The sequence below is a fragment of the Schistocerca piceifrons genome, chromosome X, assembly GCF_021461385.2.
Source record: "Schistocerca piceifrons isolate TAMUIC-IGC-003096 chromosome X, iqSchPice1.1, whole genome shotgun sequence".
NCBI lineage: Eukaryota > Metazoa > Arthropoda > Insecta > Orthoptera > Acrididae > Schistocerca > Schistocerca piceifrons.
The window spans coordinates 909,138,927-909,156,825 of NC_060149.1; the positions used below are offsets into that span (position 1 = coordinate 909,138,927).

At 43.9% G+C, this 17,899-nt stretch overlaps 1 protein-coding gene across 1 annotated transcript in view; it reads left to right on the forward strand.

The window, feature by feature from the left end:
• The window catches only part of LOC124721524 (muscle calcium channel subunit alpha-1-like), an 857,532-nt gene that overhangs the window by 479,961 nt on the left and 359,672 nt on the right, over positions 1 to 17,899 (forward strand). The window contains exons 13-14 of the mRNA XM_047246542.1: positions 13,419 to 13,570; positions 13,810 to 14,020. Of these exons, the coding sequence (XP_047102498.1) occupies positions 13,419 to 13,570; positions 13,810 to 14,020 (363 nt within the window). The remainder of the gene's footprint in view (positions 1 to 13,418; positions 13,571 to 13,809; positions 14,021 to 17,899) is intronic.

Consider the following 17,899-nt stretch of genomic DNA (forward strand, 5'->3'; position numbering starts at 1 on the left):
ACCACTTGATCAGGGACGCCAGGAATGCCAGTGTTGAAGGACCTGAAGGCTCCAGCCTTGCTGGCTGTGAAATCACTGGTGGCAGTAAAGCGTCATGGAAAGGCCCAGCAGTAGGTGCCGTGGATCCTGGACTGTGGAGGAGAGCAGGAGCAGGTGACATCCACAAAGAGGGGTGGTCTGCACTGCAGGAGGGACACCCAACAAGGTTGGGACAGGTGCTGAGGGGGGTGGCAGAGGCAGAGCCAGAGGCTCTGGTGGTGGACCCACAGCCCTTGCCAAGGCACGAGGATTCAACTGGTCATAGTGGCGAACCACCAGCCCATCACTGGTGAGCACCGTACAGAGTCCATGGCCTCAGTAGCTGTGAATCTTGGCTGTAATCCATTTCAATCAGCAGAGCCAGGAGCAAACCACGATGGGGGCTGTGCCAATGTATGTTAGGGGGTAACATGAGCAGATGCCCCCCCAGGGGATCCACAACTCTTTTGTGGATACGTGCGTAGCGAGCACGGGACCCCCAGCTAATGTGGCCTTCCTTCCTTTCCGGGCCGCATACCTTCCCTTTCCGCATCCTTCCCCATACCCCATCTTCGCCCCCCCCCCCCCCACCTCTGGCTCTTTCCTTCCCTATCTCCCCCTCTGGGAGTATGGTTTTTGTCTACGTCCGGAGATGGACGCTTGTAAATGTACCGCATTCTTCGCCTTCCTTGCTTGTATGTCTTTCTCCTTCCTTTGTCCTTCTCTTTTCCTTACCTCTTCTCTTTACCCTTTTCTCTGCTGTGGCGTTTGAGACCTCTCTTCTTTCCTTTCCCTTTCTCTTTCTTCCTCCCTGTGCGTGTCTGAAGGCCGACCCACGCACTTCCATGCGTAGCCGGTGACGGGGTAATGCGTAATTCCCCGCCCCGGGTAGACAGGTAGGACACGTACATACCCTCTGGTAATGGCCAGGCCCAGGGAGGGGTGATTACCCGAGCTGATACCTTCCGAAAGTGCCGATTGGTCCCTCCGTCCGTTTGTCGGGAGGTGTGACCTGAGGTGTGAAAAATCACCTAAGGCGGGAGTGCCCTCAGAGAGGGCCCCCACAAGGGAGGAGCGCGCCATCGGAGACGCCGGTAATCATGGGGGATTCTTCCGCAATGGTTTCCTCACCTTCCACTATGTCTGCTCACAAACGTAAGTTCACTGAGTCTCAGCCACAGTCAGTTCTTCCATCGTTGCCACAGTTCCTTGTTGTTTCTCAGTCTGACGAAGGTCACGACTTCTCCACGGTCAACCCTTTCATTATTCAGAAAGGTGTCGACGCAATTGCAGGTCCTGTAAAGTCCTGTTCCAGATTACGGAATGGCACCCCGTTGTTAGAAACAGTCAGTGCCCTCCAGGCACAAAAATTGCTGCGTACCTCACTACTACACACCTTCCCTGTCCGGGTGGAACCGCACCGTACTTTAAATTCCTTGCGTGGAGTCATTTATACATGCTCCCTCGATGGATTGTCTGACGAAGAAATTCAGCACTACCTGTCTGACCAGGGCGTAACGGCTGTTCATAGGGTTATGAAAAGGGTTGACACGAACATCATTCCAACCTGCACTGTCTTCTTGACATTTGACAAAGTTCAACTCCCATCAAAAATCAAAGCAGGCTATGAGATAATTTCTGTTCGCCCTTACGACCCAAACCCTACGCGTTGCTATCGGTATCAGCGGTTCAATCACACCAGCCAGTCCTGTTCCAATCTGGCCAAATGTGTTACGTGTGGCAATGATGTCCATGAGGGTGCTTGTCCACCTCCATCCCCTCGCTGCATCAACTGTATGGGTGACCACGCTGCTTCCTCTCGAGATTGTCCCGTTTTTAAGGATGAAAAGCTCATCCAGGAAATTAGAGTAAAGGAAAAGGTGTCGACCTTCGCTGCTCGAAAATTATTCGCCAGTCGACAGCCCACCATGCCTCAGAAAGGAAAATACAGCACTGTCCTTGCTTCTCCTCGGCCAACAAATGAGGCGGCCACGCAGACTTGCGACCTCACTTTTAGTGCCACGGTCATCAGATCGGCCAGCGCAAAGATCGCCCGTTCAACCTCACCACTTTCGCCTGCCCACTCTCTGGCTCACCCTTCGTCGAGTTCTGCTAAATCTCTAGCCCAAAAGTCAGACACCAAGACTTCAAAAAAAGAGCATACTCGTGAAGAGTTTTTACGTACCGCAACTTCCCAACCATCGGTTCCTCCTTCCTCAAAACATCATACTTCCAAGAAGGCTACAAATAAACCCAGTTCCTCTCCTTCTCCGCCAAGGCGTGTCCCATCTACAGCACCACCTGGCGGAAATTGCCCTCGGCCATCAACTGTGTCGCCGAGGCACACTGCTGGTGGCCGATCAACCGGCCGATCGCTGGTGGCAGGAGCTGATCCTGACCAACCTATGGATCAGGATCTTCTGCCTTCGGCTGAATGCCATTCCATGCTGTCGGTCGCAAGCTCAGAGCAGTCGTTGAGTTGACAGCGACCTTGGTCACATTCCTCCAGTTTCTGTTCCCCCTATGTCCATTATCCACTGGAATATCTGCGGTATTCGAGCCAATCGGGATGAATTGTCGATCCTCTTACGATCCTACTCGCCGGTCATCTTCTGTCTTCAGGAAACAAAGCTGCGTCCCCATGACTGCTTTGTTCTCCCTCATTTTCAGTCCGTCCGATATGATCTCCCCTCTGTTGAAGGCACTCCAGCACATGGAGGACTCATGACTCCTCTCCATGAAACTCTCCATTATCACCCAATCCATTTAAACACTTCCTTCCAAGCTGTTGCCATCCGTCTTTCCCTTTCCGGATACACGTTCTCTCTTTGTACTGTATACATTCCATCGTCCACACCAATGGCACGAGCTGATCTCCTTCATCTTCTTGGTCAGCTTCCACCCCCATATTTGCTGGTTGGGGACTTCAATGCCCACCACCCGCTTTGGGGATCTCCACATCCTTGTCCACGTGGCTCACTATTGCTAGACGTCTTCCACCAAGCAGATCTAGTTTGCCTCAACACTGGGGTCCCTACATTTTTGTCTGCCTCCACGACAAATTTATCTCATTTGGACCTTGCGGTCGGTACTGTTTTGCTAGCTCGGTGCTTCGAATGGTTCGCCTTTGATGATACACACTCGAGTGACCACTTTCCATGTGTCCTTCGACTGCAGCCTCAACTGCCCTACATGTGCCCACGACGCTGGAAGTTTGCCCAAGCCGATTGGACACTTTTTTCGTCTCTAGCGACATTCGATGACCATCACTTTCCCAGCGTCGACGATGAGGTCACACATATTACCGACGTTATTCTTACAGCTGTGGAACATTCAATACCACGCACCTCCGAATTGCCCCGGCGCCCCCCAGTTCCTTGGTGGAACGAGGCATGCCGTAATGCAATACGTGAGCGGCGATGTGCTCTCCGCGTTTTCCGCCACCATCCTACTTTGGCCAACTGTATCCGCTATAAGCAGCTCCGAGCGCGATGCCGTCGTGTCATCCGCGATAGTAAGAAGGCAAGCTGGAAATTCTTTATTAGCTCATTTAACACCTTCACTCCCTCCTCGGAAGTTTGGAGTCGGCTTCGACGGTTCTCAGGCACGCCTAGTTTCTCCCCGGTCTCTGGGCTCACTGTCGCGCATGACACATTAGTGGACCCCGTCACAATTTCTAACTCGTTGGGTCAGCACTTTGCTGAGATTTCAAGCTCTTCAAATTACCCGCCAGCGTTTCTCCCGAAGAAACGCGCAGCGGAAGTGCGACCTCTTGCTCTCTCCTCTCAAAATCGCGAAAGCTACAATACTGTTTTCTCCTTGCGGGAACTCCAACATGTACTCTCTTCTTCTCGCTCCTCCGCCCCAGCACCAGATGGTATCCACGTCCAAATGTTGCTGCATTTATCAACCCATAGTCTGCGTTACCTCCTTCGCCTTTATAATCGAATTTGGACCGACAGTACTTTTCCCAGACGATGGCGGGAAGCAATCGTCGTTCCTGTTCCGAAACCTGGAAAGGACAAACATCTCCCCTCTAGCTATTGCCCCATTTCTCTCACGAGTAGTGTCTGTAAGGTTTTGGAGCATATGGTGAATTACCGTTTAGCATGGTGGCTGGAATCCTGCAGTCTTTTAACACCTGCCCAATGTGGATTCCGAAAGCATCGTTCTGCAGTTGACCATCTTGTTGCTCTCTCCACTTATATCATGAACAATTTTCTCTGGAAATGCCAAACAGTAGCAATATTTTTTGATCTGGAGAGAGCATACGATACCTGTTGGAGGACAGGCATCCTCCGCACACTGTTCTCTTGGGGCTTTTGAGGTCGGCTGCCCCTTTTTCTTCGCGAATTTATGGCAGAGTGCACATTTAGGGTGCGGGTGAACACTACTCTCTCCTGTACTTTCTCCCAAGAAAACGAGGTACCCCAGGGCTCCGTGCAGAGTGTTGTACTGTTTGCCATTGCCATCAATCCAATTATGGATTGTCTCCTTCCTGATGTCTCGTGCTCCCTCTTTGTGGACGATTTTGCGATCTACTACAGCTCTCAACGGACCAGCCTTCTTGAACGACATCTTCAAGGATGTCTCGATCGCCTCCACTCTTGGAGCATCAAAACCGGCTTCCGTTTTTCTCCCAGTAAGACCGTTTGTGTTAATTTTTGGCGACGTAAGGAGTTTCTTCTGCCCTCCTTACATCTAGGACCTGTCAACCTTCCGTTTTCAAACATCGCTAAATTCTTGGGTCTTATGTTTGACAGAAAACTGTGCTGGTCCTCCCACGTTTCCTATCTTTCGGCTCGCTGTCTGCGATCCCTCAACACCCTCCGTGTCCTGAATGGTACTTCCTGGGGAGCGGACCAAGTGGTCCTTCTCCGCCTCTATCGCGCCTTAGTGCGCTCGAAATTGGACTATGGAAGCATAGTCTACTCCTCTGCTCGGCCGTCTATTCTTCGGCGTCTTGACTCTATCCACCACCGTGGATTACGTTTAGTGTCTGGAGCTTTTTACACCAGCCCTGTGGAAAGCCTTTATGCTGAGACTGCTGAACCTCCGCTGTCCACTCGGCGAGCAGTCCTTCTGAGTCATTATGCTAGCCATCTGTCTTCCATGCCTGCTAATCCAGCCCATGACATTTTTTTCGACGCCTCCTTTGATGTAGGGTATGCAGGCCGCCCCTCTTCCCTACTACCACCGGGAGTCCGCATCCGTCAACTGCTCCATTCTCTTTCCTTCCGCTTTCCTAAAACCTTCTTGACAACTTGGGGTACAGCACCGCCTTGGCTCCATCCCCGGATCTGCCTGCTCCGTGACCTTTGTCGATTTCCCAAGGATGGTACCCCTTCACTTGTTTATCATCGGGCATTTGCTGCTCTATGTGCGCAAATGACAGACGCCACATTTATTTACACCGACGGCTCGAAAACATCGTTAGGTGTAGGGAGTGCCTATATTGTTGGCGACACCCCAAATCACTTTCGGCTTCCCGACCAGTGTTTGGTTTATACTGCGGAGCTTTACGCCGTTCTCCAGGCTGTCCACTACATCCGCCGCCATCAGCGGATACAATACGTTATCTGCTCAGATTCTCTCAGCTCTCTCCTCAGTCTCCAAGCTCTTTATCCTGTGCACCCTCTGGTCCACCGTATTCAGGACTGTCTGCGCTTGCTCCACCTGGGGGGCATCTCAGTGGCGTTCCTCTGGCTCCCGGGACACGTTGGTATCTGTGGAAATGAGGCGGCCGATATTGCAGCCAAGGCTGCAGTCTCTCTTCCTCGGCCAGCTATTCAATCGATTCCCTTCGCCAATCTGCGGAGCGTTCTATGTTGACGTGTTGTTCATTTATGGCACACGCATTGGTCGACACTTACCCATAATAAATTGCGGGACATAAAAGCTCTGCCTTGTGCTTGGACCTCTTCCTCCCGAACGCGTCGTCGGGAGGAGGTAATTTTAACTAGACTCCGGATAGGGCACTGTCTTTTTAGCCATCGACATCTTTTAAGCGGCGCTCCTCCCCCACTCTGTCCCCACTGCTCTCAGCTGTGGACGGTAAGACACCTTTTAATTGAGTGCCCCTATTTTAATCCGTTACGCTCTCGTCTACAGCTATTGCCTGATATATCGTCGATTTTAGCAGATGACACGTGCTCAGCCGACCGCGTTCTCAAGTTTATTAGTGCCAGTGAAATGACATCAGTCATTTGAAGCTTTTTTTTTTTTTTGGGGACAACCAACCCCTTTCTGTAGTGGATTTTTAAGCCTTCCTTCTGTTTTTAGTTTTTCCAATTTTATGACTTTCGTTCCCATTGCTGCTGGTTTTCAATTTCGGTTTTTTACTGTTTCCTAAGTCACGGACCGGGCGCTAATGACCATAGAAGTTTTGCGCCCTAAAAAAAAAAAAATAAATAAAAAATGAGCAGATGCAGTAGGATGTGTAGCTGATGGCCACAATGCATCTCAGCTGGAGTCTGATCTCCCACCAGCATAAACCTGTAGAAACTCAAGATGCATGTCAAGGTGGCATCTGAGGAGGAGTGTGTGACACACTTCTTAATTTCAATCTTTAACGTATAGATGAGATGTTCTGTCTCGCCATTATTTTGGGTGTGAAAAGGAGGAGCAGTCATGTGATGAAGGCATTGATGGGCATAGAAGTCACGGAAGGCCTGAGACACAAACTGTGGACCATTATCTGTCACAATCGTATAAGGCAATCCTTAAATAGAAAAACATTTGTAGGTGGTGTGAATCAGAGCCATGGCAGCTGTTGAACCACCAGGAAGAGTTTAGGAAGGGTCCCACAAAATCAACATGGATGTGTTCCCATGGACGCTGTGGTGCAGGCCACGGAGAGAGCACCCCCATCGTGCTGCCTGTTGTGTAGCACACTAAGAGCAGACCATGAATAAATGTACATTGTTGCTGTCGTTGCTGGGCCAGAACATGTGCAGACAGGTCAGTAACTTGGTATGCGAGACCCCCTCCCCCAACGTCCATTATATAGGAACTAGCACATCCTGCCATAGGGCGGCTGAGATCACAACCCTAGGTGATGGCCCATCTGTTGCTTAGAGAATGGTACTACCCAATACCAAAAGGTGATGACACAGGGCAAAAGAGGTATGTGAAGGATCAGAAGCCCTGTCTGGTGGCTTGTCCGGCCAACCATGCTGAATGCGATGAACAAATTGATGCAAAACCAGATCGGCAGTGACAGCAGCTGCAATCTTAAAGCCCATAGTAGGCAACCTTTCCAGTGTATGTTGCACTTCAACATCTGAGTGAAAAGCAAAGGAATTCATCCTGATTAAAAGTAGGATCTGTCCTCATCGGAAACCAGGACAGCACATTGGCATCCGCATGATGCGCAGTAGGCTGAAAGTGTATTTCACAGTTGTAGCAAGACAGAAACAGGGCCCAATGCTGGAGGCACTGTGCTGCTTTGTCAAGAATGAAGCAGATGGATTAAATTATGAAACCAAGAGCTTGTGGTCAGTAATGAGATGGAACCCATACAACAACGTGTGAAACTTTTTGGGGGTATAGACAATAGCAAGAACTTCCTTTTCAACTTGTGAGTTGTGCTGCTGAGCATTTCTGATGGAATGGCCAATATGGCTGAAATAAATTTGGGATAGTAAGCAACTTTACCTGAAAATGCTTGGAGTTCTTTGACATTTATAGGGTGAGGTAGTGTTGTGACTGCAGCAACATGAGCACCTAAGAGCATAACCCTGTCCTGAGAAGCTTGAAACACCTAATAGACATAGATAGTTCAAAAATGTGTGACTTGGTCAAGTTGCATTTCAACCCTGCAATATGTAAAACTGTGAACAAGGTGGACAAGTTATGTAAATGCATTTCCATGGATGCACCCATCACAACAATGTCATCAAGATAGTTGATGCATCCCAGAATGGATACAAGCCAGTTGTTCCAAAAGAATGCTGAAAAACTGCTGGGGAAGTATCCACATCTAATAGGAGGCACTGATATTGGTACAACCCCAAGGACATGTTAACCACAAGGAGCTTTTTAGAATCCTCATCCAAGAGAACCTGTAAATAAGCTTCAGATAAATGAATTTTGGAGAAAATTGTCCCTCAGTGAGTTTAGCCAATAACTCGTTTGGATGGGGCAAAGGGTAGGTATCAGTGATAGGCTGAGCATTGACTGAAACTTTTAAAGTCACCTCAGAGGTGACCAGTAGGTTTTTTTAACAGTCACAACAGGGGCAGAACACTCACTTGCTATAATAGGCTGTATGACCCACAAAGATGTGAGCCTGTTCAATCCTGTTTTCACTTGATCACACAAAGCCACTGGAATAGCACACACATGGAAAAAGTGCATCCACCCTGTAGGTTTCAGGATTATATGGGCCACAACATTAGTGTTACAAACTAACCCACCTGAGAAAAGAGACAAGAACTTATAACACAGACTCTAACTGCTGGTAAGGGACCAGGTCAGAAATGTGGTGGTGCACCATATCCAAAATGGAAAAACAAAAAGCACTGAGAGCATCCTGACTGAACAAATTTGCGGTTCGAACATCTTCCACTACCAAAAGAGTCAAGGAATGAATCACAAATTTATACATGTTGGGAGCTGTAAACGCCCCAAAAAAACTGGAATATGCTGCTTGTTGTAACTCACCAATTGTCGATTAATGGGAGACAACACCAGAGATCCAAAATACGCATAAGTTTGTGAGTTCAGTCAAGTCACAGCTGCACCCATGTCCACTTTTAATCCGAGTACTTTGTCCATCACTCGCACTTCGATAAACAGTTTATTATGATTCATGAGCACTGGAGACACACAATTAACATCCACATCCATGTCTTGAGCAGGGGGCTGGGAGCAATACAAAGATGTTATATGTGCTCTTTTCCAACAGTTGTTGCAAGTTGCCCAATGATTATGTTGCTGTCCTGTCATGGTGTGTGAAATAGTATGGGCAAGTTGAGAGTACAGAGTATTGTTGTAGCTGTGGTTCTTGTGGTTTATAACATTGGTGTCCAGTGCAATGTAGAGGCAGTGTTTGCACGGCTGCCATATTGTCCCCTCCCCATCATCCCCCTGAACTGACTAATGCTCAACGACCAGGAATAGGAGCTCCCACAGGCATGTCACACCAAGCCTCAATCTGAACACCAGGAGTACGAGATACCTTGAAAGATTGATCAGTATTCAACACTTCACTCAAAAATGGGGTCTCACCCTGTAGTGTGTGTTGACATAACTCCTTGGCGGGAGCCAACTGACTAATGGTGTCACAGACCATAAAATCAGCATGGGAATCATGATGAGCATTGGTAACAAACTGACATTTGTGACTGAAGCCGTGGAATTGGGCTGCCTAAGCCTGGCAGGACTGGTGAGACTGTTTATGATAGTCATAGAACTTCACACGGGCTGCTGTGACATGTATGTATTTATGGTGATAAATTGACAGCAACTTATACATTTCATCAAGCGAAAGTGAAGCAGGTTCCTGGAGCAGAGCTAACTGGTACAATAACTGGTAGATCTGAGGAGAAACCCAAGGCTTACACGCGTACGACAGTGACACCAAAAGTGAGGAAGTCTCATAAACCTCCCAGTCTTTGGCCAGATCACTGTAAGGGGAAAGGGTGGTTGGTATGCCAACAGCATAGAACCCTGCATAATCAATGTGGCAGGTAAGCCCCCTCCTCAAGACATGGACATGGATGTTAATTGTGTGTCTCCAGTGCTCATGAATCATAATAAACTGTTTATTGAATTACGAGTGATGGGCAAAGTACTCAGATTAAAGACATGGGTGCAGTTGTGACTTGACTGAACTCACAAACTTATGTGTATTTTGGATCTCTGGTGTTGTCTCTCATTAATCGACATTTGGTGAGTTACAAAAACCAGCATATTCCAGTTTTTTTAGGGCGTTTACAGCATGCTGCTGCTCCAGGAGAGATTGGAGCACTGTCTGTCCCTGGGCAAAAGAACCACAGGAACAACTAGATAGACTGAGCATGTGAAAGTTAACACAACAATCATTGCCAGTTGTATGGTACTGTAAGACTTATAAACAACAGCATAGCCACAATGAACCAAAGTTTATTCTTCTTCTGCATGCAAGTGAACATTAGTTGAGAACATAGACACAAACATACAATCCATGTAATGATATAAGGAGTTGCTGACAATAAGTATATTCACAATATGAGAGTGACTGCTTGCAGCATTGTGCTTATAAATAGGGGGGTTCCGGTAGAAGGCACGGTGGATGCTATACACCAATCATGTGGTCCACAACAGGCAACCTCTGGTGGTCAGCCTGCACGGATGTCATTGGTAGAATATTCAAAGTGTAGTGCGCCAGTGATCTGGTGCTGTGGTGTGTATTCAAGCATTATGTATAGGGCTATAGCAAGGAGAGCAATGAGAGAAACTTTTAGTGATCTTGAAAGTAAAATTTTGCCAAGTGACCGGACTAGCAACCCTAAGAAGTTCTGGATTTATGTAAAATCAGTAAGTGGATGAAAATCATCTATTCAGTCACTCAATTGCCATAGTGGCAGTGAAACAGAAGATGACAGAGGAAAGGGCAAAATACAGGATTTGGTCTTCCGAAACCGTTTCCAATGAAATATCACAATACAGCACATCCTTTCAGTCATCGCATGAATGTCAAAATAGCAGATATTGAGATAAGTGATCATGAAATAGAAGAGCAAATACAATTGCTTTGTAGTAGAAAGACATATGGACTGGATGATATAGCTGTAAGATTCCTCAGAGATTATTTGAAAGACATTGCTCCCCTTCTAGGAACTGTTACCACAGGCAATGCCCATTTCCAAGAAAAATTGTAGGGCAGTTGCACATAATTGTAGTCCTTTATTGCTAATGTTGATCTGTTGTAGAATTAAGGAGAATGTTTTTGCTCATGTATTATACGGATATCTTGGGAAATGCGGCTCACTCTGGTCCTCCATTAGATCCCCAGTGCTGTAGACATTGGTGCCAGGTTGATGCCCTGTTCCTAGACTTCAGGAAGTCATTTAATACAGTCCCACACTGTCATTTAGTAAAAAAAATTGAGCTTACCAAGTATTGAACCAGATTTGTGGCTGAATTCAAGACTTCCTTGCAGATAGAACTTAACACTGCTCTTAATGGAACAAAATCAACAAATTTAAAGGTAATGTCAGCAATATTCTATGGCAGTCTGATAGAACTGTTGTTGTTTATAAATATAAATGATATACTGGATAATGTTGCAGGCTCTGTGAGGTTGTTTGGAGGCGATGCAGTTGTCTATAAGAAGGTAGCAAGGTAGGACTGTAGTGAGCTACAGGAAGACCTGCAGAACACTGAAAAATGGTATAGGGACTGTCAGATGATCCTGAACTTAAAGAAATGTAACATATTGTGCTTACATAAGCAGAAGAAATCCACTACTGTACAATTTACACTGTTGGTGATAAATTGTTGGAAACAGTAACTACCAGAAAATATCTAAGAGTAACTATGGAATAACCAGATAAAACAAATAGTAGGAAAAGCACATGCTAGATTGAGTTTCATTGGAAGACTCTCAAGGAAACATAATTCATCCACTAAAGAACTGGCTTTCAAAACACTTGTTTCACTGATTCTTAATTATTGCTCATTAGTTGGGGACCGTCACCAGTGTGGATTAATAGAAGAGAGAGACAGGATCCAACAGTGTGTGTTATGTTTCTTCATTGGATCACTTAGCCAGAGTGAGTTACAGGGATGCTTAACTAACTCTTGTGGAAGACACTACAAGAGAGGTATTGTGCATCACAGAAAGGTTTACTAATGAAATTCCGAGATAGTACATTCTGGGAAGAGTCAGAGAAAATATTACTTCCCCCCCCCCCCCCATACACACACACACACACACACACACACACACACACACACACACACACACACACACACACACACACACACATATGTCTGACGTAATGATCATGAGAAAATTTGAGATATTGAAGCTAATATGAAGGTCTACCAACAGTCATCACTCCCACACACCATTTGTGAATGGAACAGGAGAGGTGGGAGGGGGGGGGGGAGCAGATAGTGGTACCAGAAGTACCCTCCCCCACCCAGTGTCAAGTGGCTTGTGGAGTATAGATGTAGATGCAGTGGAGTCATAAAGTCATGGGAGGAAGCAAAGCCTGAGAGAAAGAGTAACAGAAAGGAGAAAGGAGAGCAGGGTGTAACCTGAGAGAAGACATCCTAGCTCAGGCAAGATAGTGGCATGAACAAAATATAGACAGAGGGAGACCAGTGAGAGAAGAATGTGGATAAACATTAAAGGTATATCTCCAAAGTGAAGGAGGGAGGGATAAGTACCTTGAAAGGAGGATGGAGTATTTGGAGTAGGAGGTACTGAAGGACAGAGAATCAGAAAATGAGGCTGTGATGATGATGATGATGATGATGATGATGAACTATTGAAGTACACAACATTGTGTCCAGCAGCATGTTCTGAAACCGATCATTTAACAATGGCATCGGCCATAGTTTCACAATGTCTACGCATCCAGATGCACTGCTGCTTGGTGATCAGTCTCACACAAAATCCTATGAAATTTGCCTAAATTTCATCAAGTCATGATATCATATGGTGCTCTCATGAGTGGCCCACTCTCTGAAAGGGTGCAATATGCCTGTGATAATACTGGAACATAAAGTACTAGCTTATTGCCTGGGACAGTTCTTGTATTGAAGTCTTTCATGGATATGACCCATGCAGTAAACAATTGAATATACACATGACATAAGGTTGGATCAAAGAACAAATGTTTGTAAGCTAAGTTACCTTGCTCCTTTTCTTGTTTACGTGCATATCTTCTGCTCAGTACCTCCACTATATGGTGCGTCGCTATATTCACTAATTCAGATGTCCATATTCCATGCAGAATTTGCCAGTGTAGTATTATTGTATACAAAATTGTACATTTTCTTATATTTCAGCATAAATAATTTAATATTCTTACTTCAATAAATAATGGGTTAGTGGTTATCGTCTATTCTTGTAAAACTAAGTAAAAGTCATATAGAGTTTATAATACTTTTTTCTCCAAATCAGGCCTATCAGCTCATAATATAAAGTATCTTGCATAGTACTTATAATAAGACAAAAATCTAAGTCCTTTGCAATGCATTTCTAACTTTATTTAAACTTGTATTTGAAAACTAAGATCTGATTTGTGACATTCAAAATCTGTTGCAACCTTTTCATGTTACACTATAGCACAGTTCAGTTTTAAAATACAATAACATTAGCCTGCAACAACATTAGTGTGCAACTTAGTAAACAAGATTTATCAATGCAAACATAGTGTGACAAAGCTTTTTATGTTTTTCAGGGCTACTTTGTGTCACTGTTCAACCGTTTTGACTGTTTTGTCGTCATAGGTAGTATAGGTGAAATTGTTTTAACGCACACAAAAGTTATGCCGCCTCTGGGAGTATCTGTCTTGCGGTGTGTTCGTCTGTTAAGAGTGTTCAAGGTGACCAAGTAAGTTTACACTAAATTTCTCTTCTTTATTTCCATTACTGAATTTTTTCACTACTTAATTTTAGCTTGCGGTTGTCCTTGAATCATCAGATAAATTATAAGTCAACTGCTGCATTATAACAGAGACTGTGATCTTTACATTAGTCTTGATTAACTTCACATTTTTTACTTAACTTCTTTATATATGTAAGTGTTTATTGTAGGCCATAGTCTGTGTCATGTTGTTCATATTCTTGCAGATATTGGAGATCTCTGTCAAATTTGGTTGCCTCTCTGCTTAATTCAATACAATCAATTGCATCTTTGTTGCTGCTGTTATTTCTGTTTATTGTTATATTTGCCTTACTTGGAATGCAAGTATTTGGTGGAAAGTTTGATTTTGAAGACACGCAAGACAAAGATCGAAGTAATTTTGATAGCTTTTGGCAGAGTTTACTGACTGTCTTCCAGGTAAAGTAACTGTTAAATACTAAGATTACCTTTTGTTTTCCATTGGCACTAAAACCTAATTTTTAAGCATTAAAAAAGTAGTTCAGTAGAGACAAGGATAAGCTTTACCAAATAGTTATGCATCTAACTTTAGAAATTATGTTTTCTACCAATATGAATGCTTAATATGTCTTTGTTTATTGTTTTCAAAATTTCGAAAAATAGTGAGACATATCAGTTCTAGACATTATCTTTTGTGCAGATATTGTACAAGATTCAGTCAACTACAGAACATTCCAAATCCTCTTATCTTTTTTTATGGGAACTTAATGTCCGTCATGTGACATAAGTAAACTGACACAAAATACCACAACTGTAATATTTCTTTTTCCCTTTTTTTCTGCATGAAAGTAAAACAAAACAGTAAGAAATATGCTATATTTTAAGTGGATGGCAACTACTTAAGATAAAAGAGCAGTGTAATATTGGTCAAATAAGATGGTTGTTTAAATGAAGTATCTTCAACAACTGTACTGTTCACTATTTAGCACTTTGTATTACTGTTGCATTTTTTGGAAAGACAGCATTATTGATCCTGTATGATTTAGTATACAGGGTGTCCCATCATTTATCTTGACCCTGCTAAATAACTGTTTGTCCAGATGCAAGTTACAAACGTTCTTCAGTCGTCAGGGGGACATCAATCCGCATGATTGCCTTTGTTGTAGCTTTGTTTTTTACAAAAATATGAACAGCGGTATGACTTTTTTAAGTGGCACCCTGTATTTTTTATTCAGTAATTCATTTCCTTTCCTAAAGTCCTATTCAAAAATGTGTCACAGTGTACCATTCACTCAAACACAACATTATTAATTACATAACACAAAACTGACGTTGACTCTCTGAGCACTTAGGGCAGGTACTCAGGGTAATGGAACACATCCACATGCTGCTGTTGACAGAGGACAAATGTAAACATAAATAGAATGCACACCAGTCATTCCATCAACCATCGTCAGTTGAAGAGTTGTGTGAGTAGAATATACACCAACAAAAGGAAGGTAGAAATGCTACTCATTTATGGGGAATGTAAGTTAGCAGAACAGTAATTGCAAAACTGTTTTTTTGTGTACAGGTACATTTAGTACAGTAGTCTAGTCTTTGTAAATACTGCTGTGTAGAATAGGCATACAGTAAAGGCTATCCTTCCTACAAACCGCATCGACATAACATTTCTTTAATTGTTGTTGTTGAAGGTAAGTGAAATGCTACACAGGCAGCGTAACTGTACAGAGAGCAATATCCTGACAAGTACACACCTTCCCAATGAATGTTTTCTCATCTTGTTGCGATGTTTCAGAAACGGCAAGTTTCAACCCACAACAATGCAGTCGTTGTAGCACTCACACAGACAAAGCTACCGAAGTTACTGTTCTCGTTTCCGTTGCTATAAATCCACATGTGAGCACACGACAGCTTGAACATGAGGTTGGCATTCCTAAAACAAGTGTACATTGTATTCTTACATGTTACCGGTTCCATCCTTACCATGTACACCTACATCAAGAATTGCATGGGAATGATTTCCACAGTCGTGTACAGTTCTGTCAGTGGGCACAGCAGCAAATCCTTGCCAACCCGAACTTCTCTTCCAATGATCTATTTACTGATGAATGTTCCTTCTCAAACAAAGGACAGGTAAATACAAGGAACATGCATTATTGATCCAGCAACAACCTACGATGGCTTAGACAGGTAGAACATCAGTGTCAATGGAGGGTTAATGTCTGTTGTGAGATGCTTAATACTACAATTATTGGCCCTTATTTCATCAATGGTAGACTAAATGGCACAGCATATGCCAACTTCCTCAGACAAATTCTTTGTCCTCTTCTGGATGAAGTGCCACTAAGAACCAGAAAGCTTATGTGGTATCAACACCATGGATGTCCAGCACATAATGCCTTGCATGCATGTTGTGTTCCGAACCGAAGGTATCTTGCCAGATGGATTGGTTGAGGAGGAACAGTTACTTGGCCTGCCAGGTCTCCTGATTTAAATCCTATGGATTTTTTTCTTTGGGGATGCATTAAAGACATTGTCTATCACATATTCCAACTCCAGAGGACATGCAGGTATGTCGCGCTTGCTTGTAACTCTCTTTAGCAGTCAACACTGTAAGCAGTAAATAATTCTTTCATTCAATGAGTGCACCAGTGTATTGGTGTCAATGGTCACCACTATGAGCACCTTTGAATGTTCTACTCCTGGGCAATGGTTCAGGAGAGTCAAAGTCAATTTTGTGTTATGTTTTTATTCAGTTTTCGTTTGTGTTGTGACAACTACAGCAAGTGGACGAGTTTGTGATCCTGGTCTCAAAGTCAGTGTTGTGTTATATAATTTGTTTGTTGTGTTTCAGTGAATGGTACACTGTGATACATTTTTGAATAGGTCTTCAGGAGAGGAAATGATTACTGAATAAAAAATACAGGGTGCCATTTAAAAAAGTCATACTGCTGTTCATATCTTTGTAAAAAACAAAGCTACAATGAAGGCAGTCATGCTGATTGATGTCCCCCTGACAGCTAAAGAACATGTGGTTGAAAAATTTTGTAATCTGCATCTGGATCAACTGTTCTTTAGGGTGGTCAAGGTAAATGGGACACCCTGTGTATGCATGCTCATAAAAGGCTGTGCAACTAATGTCTAAATAAAAGCTATGAAAATCTCAGGCACCTTGTGCTGGTGGCTACCTGTTGCCACCAGTCAACAAAGATTTACCTAGTGATATAAAATATCTGACACACAGCAAAGCAAAATCTGAAAACAAACTGAAAAAGTTTCTCATTGACAGCTCCTTATAATCCATAGAATAATTCCTATTGTAATGTGTGAAAGATACTGGGTAAGAATTACAAACTCACATCTGTATATAAAAAAAAATAACCGTATAAATGTTCAGCATGTAGCCATGTTTACAAATTAATTTGTGATGTGAATGTAAAATGACTCATTCCACATCATTGTGATACATCACACAAAATGATCCAAGGAACACGAAACTAAGTAACTAACTTTACACTGTATTCATGTGTGAATGATCATTCTTGGGCACATTTTTGGAATTTGGCAAATAATAGGGAACAAGAAGCTTGTATTTACAGACTGCATAATGAGTAAGGTACATCTGTTTGTCAAAATTCCTTAGTTTAAGATTATCACTGAATAGTATAGATGAATGATTGTTGTGACAAAACATACATTAAAGTATTTGTCACATCCAAGTTATGTTACCCTTGGCTTAACCATGAAAAACATCTTACAACATAGGCTGTTACACTGCTGCCACATTGGGCACAGCACTGCTGAGTGCCCTTTAGCTTAGTTGCTGTCAGGTGCCAGTCGGGTAGACTATTGGCCCTTTGTATGCATTCTGCACATGCACTAGCAAACTGGCCACCCCTGGTTATGGGCTCCCATCCAGTGTAGTATGATCACATATACTACTGCCTGGCTGCCTGACTGTCCACACGTCAGCTGCTTACTCAGCTGTCTGCTAGTGAGCATGTGAACTGGAAGACTCTATTATACCTTTCCGTGGATCATTAAATTACTTGACTCTGTTCATGATCAGCAACACTGACTTATTTCTCAATAAGACCTCAGCCCTGTGAGACCTTAGTTTCTCCCAGTGTATACAATGTTCAAATAACTTATGGGAATACAGCCGGGCAATGTCGTTGACAACCTCTGATATTTTGACAGGAGCACACCCTGCCATTTTCAAGGCAAAACTGCATCACGTATGCACTGTGCAATGGAAACTCCCTGTTGCAGATAAGTATCTGATTCCATGTTAAATAAAAGCATTTAGTTAGACTCATTACGTCTAATTTTAAT